Source organism: Alosa pseudoharengus, unplaced genomic scaffold (assembly GCF_046254945.1).
Source record: "Alosa pseudoharengus isolate Yale_2024_CS ecotype anadromous, Long Island Sound unplaced genomic scaffold, YU_APseudo_1.1 YU_APseudo_1.1_scf_17, whole genome shotgun sequence".
Classification (NCBI taxonomy): Eukaryota; Metazoa; Chordata; class Actinopteri; order Clupeiformes; family Clupeidae; genus Alosa; species Alosa pseudoharengus.
This window is the reverse complement of record NW_027468640.1, coordinates 25,605,832-25,613,380: the sequence shown is the minus strand read 5'-3', so window position 1 is coordinate 25,613,380 and position 7,549 is coordinate 25,605,832. Positions and strand designations below refer to the sequence as shown.

The following is a 7,549-nucleotide window of genomic DNA, read 5'->3' as shown; positions in this document are numbered from 1 at the left end:
CTCGCTCTCTCGTCTTTTTCACATTTCAAGCCAGTGCAAAGGCCAGGAGTCTATCAGAACAGTGTTTTGTGGTCTTAAAACTATGTGAAACTATGACAAAGGACCGTGCGGTAAACACAGTATGCATTTAGCTGTAATCAAAAGATTGTGCTCTGTGTAAAAACACATTTGCACGAACCCAGGGGTACAATCAATCACCGGAACATGAATAAAATAAAGTGCTGCATTGTCCCAGTCAGGCCAGGACTCTTATCCACTATGGACAGTCAAGAAGGGGACAGGGTGTAAAAATGCTGTGTTAAGAAGCCAAAAATTTAAATCTCAAGAGTACAATGCTGCTTTTTCACATAACAGTTTATTATAGGAGTTTATAAAATTGGCAAGTACATTTAAGAATCACGGTAAAAAAAAGAGGATGAAAAAAACATTCATAAACTAAGTGAAACACAGACGAAATACAATATTATGTACAGGCAAAAACAGCATTCAATAAAGTATAGAACATGTATTTGCATGGCACTCAATATAAACATACCTCGCAAGTGCTTCTGTTTTTATTAATATTAACTGAATGCAATGATAATAATAATAATAAAATAATAATTATTACAATAACATAAAACAATATTAACATTTAAACACTGTTTACAATATAGCTGAAATTCATATCATACTAAATATAACAATATTTACCAACCAATTTTATTTATACTAAAACTCTATTCTGGAATATAACAAAAATAGCACTTAAAATAATATTTATTACAATAATAAAATTAATGTGAATAATGTTAGGATATTAGACATTTCAGATAGGCGTTACCCATGGCTTTCTAACTGAGTCATTTTCCTGTCCCTCCTTCCTCACACAAATGTGGATATTTGCCCATTACTCACAAATCACCCTCACATTCTAGATCTCTCAGTTAGAAAAAATTGTACACAAGAAGCAGCAGACTTAATAACTTTTTTTTTAAAATTCCATTCATTACAAAATAAAAATCAGTGGCATGGTTGGTCACAGATTAAATGTTCTTCGCGTGATCTGTGGAGGACACAGAGAAGAGTCCTCCATACAGGGTCTTCATCCCAGAAATCAACAAGGGTCCTTATACCCACCCCCGCCTCAGTTTACTCATCAGCTTCTGCTGGGTATCAATCAGATATCAAGCTGAGGATGCCACCAGCAGTCCCATGATGAAACCTTCCTTCAAAAGATCTCTTTAGTTTAGGTGAATTTTTGAGAACCTTTGAGGTGTGTTCTAAACTCCATCTGGTAAGCGATGTCAACTTTGACTTTGCATTTTAGTGTTGAAGAGTGGAGCAGCAAAAAAACTTAAATGTCACGTTCTTGTGAGAGGTCATTGGCACTCTGCTCCGAAAGAAAAATATATGACTCTCAAGCAGCAAGAACAAGGGTCCTTTAGTTCTTCAGTTCCGTAGCTAGTTATCACCCCTCTCCCTTTGCATTCATGAATCTCTGATTTAGGCCATTTGGAATTACACCAGGGATATTCATCTCGCTGGGTGATACATGTTTTGAGGCTCAAAAAGAATTGTTTTGTCTTACAGAGATACCCTCAATCACGTCACTGCAATAAAGCACATTGAGGGGTTTTCTCCCAAAGTAGAAGCTAAAGAATATAACTAGTCTTATGTGCAGGACAGATACAAAGTGAGACAAGTAATAGTCTAAAAGGCATTCTGGACTCCAAACACACCTGAGTTTGCATACACTTCATTCATTCATACTAGCTTACAATGCAGCTCTTACATTCCCTAACGCCTCTGCTAGAACAGCATCCCCTCCCCCGATAAAAAGGGTACCACATGTATACACACACTCTCTCTCACACACACATAGACATATGAGATCACACACACACACACACACACACACACGCACACATAGACATATGAGATCACACACACACACACATAGAGTTTGACACATCCAATATGCAACTAAAGACAAACCCTGAAAAGTAAAATCCCGAGCATGCACGTCTAGCCCTCTCTCTGATTCATAACCCTCTAAAACTACGTCTACATTTTAGTAAGTGAATTTGAGTCTCCCCTCTTTTACTGCTGAGGCAAGCTCTCCACAGTCTTACATGTGAGGCCGCACCTTCACCTCCAGAGACATCAAAAACCTGGCACTTTCCCGCAGCATAGCTATAGCTTTAACATTGGCTAATCATGTCCTACCATTAAAAGTGAGCCACTCTTTACCCTGTTTTATCAACTTTCCTGGATTAAGCTCATCCAATCCTTCCATTCACTGTCATTTCATCTCCAAATCCCTCATCACACAGACAGACACTTTTTTGTGCATAACTTATTTGAACATGAGTTTCTCTCCAAAGTTAACGTTACATTTCTTTTCCTCTGTTAAACATATTTGTCCTTTTTAAGATTTTAAGTCGTTAAGTGTTTGTATGAAAAACAACAAGGACTATACATTTTTGGCAGGCTGAAGTCTGAAAAGGACACTGACAAAGCTAAAAGAGAATGTTTCACTCTTTTCACAAGGTCTGTCAGTTCGGAGGAGTAAGAAAACTGCAAAATAACAAGCTCCACGGCGAGAGTGGAAATCTTTTGCTCTGCCCCCACATCCTCTTCAGTACGTGTGTTTTATAGCGCCTCCACCTTTTTAATCCCCACCCACTCGACTTCCTGTCTCTTCCTCCCCTCAGACAGTGGCGCCCAGAAGCTCGTCCGACTTGGCCATGATCTCGTTCTGGTTGGAGTCCAGGCCGAAGAACTTGACCTTGAGTCCGTCGGTGGGGTGCACGACGGGCACGGAGACCATGCGGGGGAACGTCCGCGTGGCCAGCTCGAAGCGGCTGGTGCTGGCCAGCTCGATGGCCAGGATGCGCAGGAAGAGGGTGGCCAGCTGCTTGCCCAGGCAGGAGCGCACGCCGCCACCGAAGGGCAGGTAGTGGAAGCGGCCCTCCTTGTCCTCGCCGCGTTCCTCGCTGAAGCGGTCAGGGTCGAAGGCGTTGACCTCCTTGAAGACGGCCGAGGTGTCGTGGGTGTCACGGATGCTGTACATCACGCTCCAGCCTTTAGGGATCTGGACACCCTGTGTTTAGGAGAGATCGAGGAAGGGGGGGATGATATGTTTTATTATTCCTCCTTATCGAGAGAAACATGATGGAACAGAAACATCACATTTTTAGCCGTGGCCCACTGGTTAGCACTTCGGACTTGTAACCGGAGGGTTGCCGGTTCGAGCCCCGACCAGTGGGCCACGGCTGAAGTGCCCTTGAGCAAGGCACCTAACCCCTCACTGCTCCCCGAGCATTGTTGCAGGCAGCTCACTGCGCCGGGATTAGTGTGTGCTTCACCTCACTGTGTGTTCACTGTGTGCTGTTTGTGTTTCACTAATTCACCGATTGGGTTAAATGCAGAGACCAAACTTCCCTCACAGGATCAAAAAAGTATATATACTTATACTTATATACATTTTTAAGGGAAAAGTATGTATATTTGTGTGTGAATTCTGATATAATTTAGAATTTAAATAAAGGTTTGCGGGACAATATGGAAGTCCGTTCGCAACTAAGGGTTTTTCAAAAGGCAATAACGGGGTTCATTTCAGAAAAACATAACCTTATGAAAATATGTGTATTTGAAGTATTTCTAAGTGCCTTTGACACAATAAACCATGCTTTTGACAGGCCAGAAATTACGCTGTACATATCCCAGCTGAGGCTGAGAGAGCAAAAGAACAGGCCAAAGAACGCTCACGACGGGGACACTCACGTCCAGCTCGAAGGTCTGCATGGCCACGCGGTAGCCGCCGGAGACCGGCGTGAAGAGGCGCAGCACCTCCTTGATGACGCAGTCGAGGTACTTGAGGCTGCAGATGGTGTCCAGCCGCAGCTCGCCCTCGCACAGGCAGCCGTTGTGCAGGATGCCGCGGACGCGCAGCTCCTCGCGCAGCTTCTCCAGCACGGCCGGGTGCCGCAGCAGCTGCATGATGAGCGACGTGCTGGCGCTGGCCGTGGTGGCGAACGAGGCGAAAATCAGCTCCACCGTGGACTCCTGCAGAGGGAGGGGGGGGGGGGGGACGGAGAGGGGGGGGGGAGATGGACGGAGGGAGTTATTTGAGTGGATGTTTTAATGGACCAGTGGACGCTTGGATGGACGTCGGGAAAACAAATAAAAACCTGCCGATTGAACTATGCAGGCGAACACTGCGGTCATTCTCCCCTTTCGCGCTCTCTCTCTCCCCTTCTTCGGACTCCGGGAGGCAGGCGGGACATGGCAGGTCAAGCATAAGCCTCCTCGCTTTTCCCTGAGCTTTGGGTTTAACAAGCTCGCACATTCACAGCCGTTACACAACTCCGCAGACGGAGCGGAGACGTGGTGCCCTTTTTTTTTTTGGCCCGACGACGTAAGGGCCTCAGGAGCCATTCTGCTTACAGGTTGCGCTCCCTGACTCTTTGACATTTTTCTCTTTTTCTTTTTTCCTCGAAAAAAAAAAAGGAAAAATTACAGCATGCTGCTGAGCTGGTGCTGACACGGCGGGGGGGATCCACCCCTGTCTGCCCCGGGGGGGGGGGGGGGGCGGTCGTAGTCGACGGCTGGCCGAGAAGGGCAGTGGCGTGGCGCGGCGCGGCGTGGCATGTCACGACACAGCTCACGACACAGCTCAGGCTCAGGCCAGACTAGACTACACAGAGCTTTCATTTCAGGAGGGTGGAAATTATGAGGGAGCACGAAGAAAAAAAAAAAAAAGTAAAGAGTGGGGCGTGGAGGTAAGAGTGGCTAGAATAACAAGGTCGAAAAAAAAAAATAGCATGCACGGTCAAAAAAAGGACCGTTCATTGGCTATCATTTACGTCAAAGAATGTCAACATCACCCCGTGTGGCACGAGGGCCTGAGGACACTGCGTGCATCTGGACTCCTGACGGGGGTGGGGGTGGGGGGGGGGTCTGGGGCGGGGTGGGGTGGTCTTGGGCGGGCAGGGGGGGCTGAGGTGTGTGGTGTCACTGGAGCAGCCCCACTGTTGCTCTCCTGACAGGGGTGTTGACTAATTTCTGGCCAGACCTCAAAACTCTCCTGGGGGCTGGGGAAGACCTGGAGGCCAGCAGAGATGCAGAGCTGAGTCTAAGAGTGCTGTCCCGTCCAATGTCTTTCATTTCAGCGTCACAGTGTTTGATATTCGCACAATAACTTGAACAATAAATGAAGACGCCACTCTGCGCTGATAGATGTAAAACACTCATAAACTCACAAACACGCATAAGCACTCATCAAGTCATAAACTGTATCTGTGCTGATAGCATGCCTCCTCCAGCACCACAGCACATTCAGACAATTAAATCAGCATGTTCACTCATAGATGAACCAGGCCAACTGATATCACATCAGGACAACAGCTTTGGAATTCTGCTGAGGGGGCAAAATATTCTCTGTCGAAATCAGAAGTCTGATCGAGGAGGGGGATCACTTTGTGGGAGGGGTATGTTGGATTTCTCTGAGGTCAGAATGAAGTGCTGTTCACACCAACAAAGATAACTATAACAGTAATGACCCTAGATGACACTCTGGATAATATAAACGACAATGTTCACACATAAACTATAACGATAACGAAATCATATTAGCTATAGATACTTTTTTGCCGCTATTGACAGATCGTCATGGACCAATCGTTATCGTTATAGTTATCATTTTCGGTGTTAACGCCCCTTAAGAGATAGGCTCCATACCTTTAGCTCCTGCATGGTGAGCTCAGCTCCATTCTCCTTGGCGCTCTCTATCAGGACGTCCAAAGCGTCGGCGTAGTCTTTCCCTTGCGTGCACAGAGGTTTCTCCCGGATGGCCTTCTCGATCATCTTCTGCAGCTTGTCGCGGGCACGGATACCCTGTCAGAGGACAGGAAATGCTGATGTTATCCACTCCAGAGTCACTCCAAATATTAATTCAAGCTGTGTGGCTTTTACATGCTAGCTTGTTAGCTTTTTAGAAAGCAATAGATAAAATGCTACGTTTGTACCAGGCTTTCAAGAAACCAGAGCCAAATATTTTGTCATGCAAACATCATCTAACTTTACCGAAGCAAGTGTCTGAATCGAGAGACTAAAAATATTCTGAGACACGTTTTTTACGACAGCAAGGTAGGAATCAGGTTCTGGGCTCAGTTAAGCACGTTGAAACAATTCCAATTGTTAATGTCTATAAATAAAGTTGAACTGAGCTAAATTGAAACAAGATCATCTCCGCCAACTGAGCTGACCACAACTATTCCACTGGCTCTTGTCCTTACCTTCCGGTATCCGCTGAAAGGCAGGTCAATGGGCAGGCTGAACAGGTTGTCCACAAACTCCTGGAACGTGTTGAAGAAGTGGCACATCTCCTCGTCTGAGATGCGGAAGCCCAGAAGCACCCGCACGGCCATTTGGAAGGAGAGCCGTTGGGACTCGCGGTACACGTTGATGGGTTCAGGGTTGGAGCTCCACACCCGCAAGGTCTCTTGGATGACCTGCTGGATCTTGGGCAGGTAACTTTCCAGGGCTTCGTGGCTGAATACCTTGGCAAACACCTGCAAAATGGCATCAGAGAGCCCACATTGTTGTTATTGGTGATACTCTGTGTGTGTGTGTGTGTGTGTGTGTGTGTGTGTGTGTATGTGGTTGTGTGTATGTGGTTGTGTGTGTTTGAGAGAGAGAGAGAGAGAGAGAGAGAGAGAGTACTGCAGTTCTAAAGTCAGAGTACCAACTGATCCTAATCGGCATAATCATGCTGAAGAAGGCCGTCTTGCCCAAAACTTGCCCTTGCCCGATTAAAAAAGAACTGTGAGTGCTATACTTCATTTCTAAAGTTTATTCCAACTCAACTTAATGACATTCCACTACACCCTCACAAAAACAGTTTTAAACAAAAAAAAAACAACTTAAAACAATCAATCCTAAAAGAAAATAAAGACCATATGAAAGAAAGACTAGAACCCTGAAGACAAAACGAACAGACAGTACACCATGCTAAGCAGCAAGCTTACCCATTCCCAAACAGAAAGGAACATCCAAGAGGAGCAGGCAGACTCCAGTGGGCACACAGAGACTGCTCCGGCTGCCCAGAAAGTACAGACTGTGCTGCCATACAGGTCTGGGAACAGGGTGGCACTCTCAGAGTGCAAAGAAATTATCTGCTCTTTCACACAGCTATCTGAACACATTGTAATCCTCCCTGAGTAGTTGTCTGTGGTCTCATATCGATATCGATATCGATATCTCATGGTATAGAGGGAGACAGGATGTAAAAGAGCAGGGCAGGGCAGCTGCATGAGCACCATACCATCTTTTACTTTCATAACTGTTTGAAGACATTTACCTTTATACCATCATACAAGTAGCTCAATGATGCCTTTTTACCTTGTTACTAATATTGAGAACAATATAGTTCCAGTGCCAGGGACATTTACATGAAGCATTTTAACACACCTAAAGTGCAAGGCCTTGTGTGTGTGTGTGTGTGTGTGTGTGTGCGTGTGTGCGTGTGTGTGTGTGTGTGTGTGTGTGTGTGTGTCTTGTTAGT

At 45.7% G+C, this 7,549-nt stretch overlaps 1 protein-coding gene across 1 annotated transcript in view; it reads right to left on the bottom strand.

Annotated features, from left to right (window-relative positions):
* Positions 1-344: 344 nt before the first annotated feature.
* cyp26b1 (cytochrome P450, family 26, subfamily b, polypeptide 1) overlaps positions 345-7,549 on the bottom strand; it is a 26,628-nt gene continuing 19,423 nt past the window's right edge. The window contains exons 3-6 of the mRNA XM_076289083.1: positions 6,282-6,557; positions 5,725-5,880; positions 3,769-4,050; positions 345-3,085 (exon numbers count right to left, since the gene is read on the bottom strand). Of these exons, the coding sequence (XP_076145198.1) occupies positions 2,693-3,085; positions 3,769-4,050; positions 5,725-5,880; positions 6,282-6,557 (1,107 nt within the window). The 3' untranslated portion in view covers positions 345-2,692. The remainder of the gene's footprint in view (positions 3,086-3,768; positions 4,051-5,724; positions 5,881-6,281; positions 6,558-7,549) is intronic.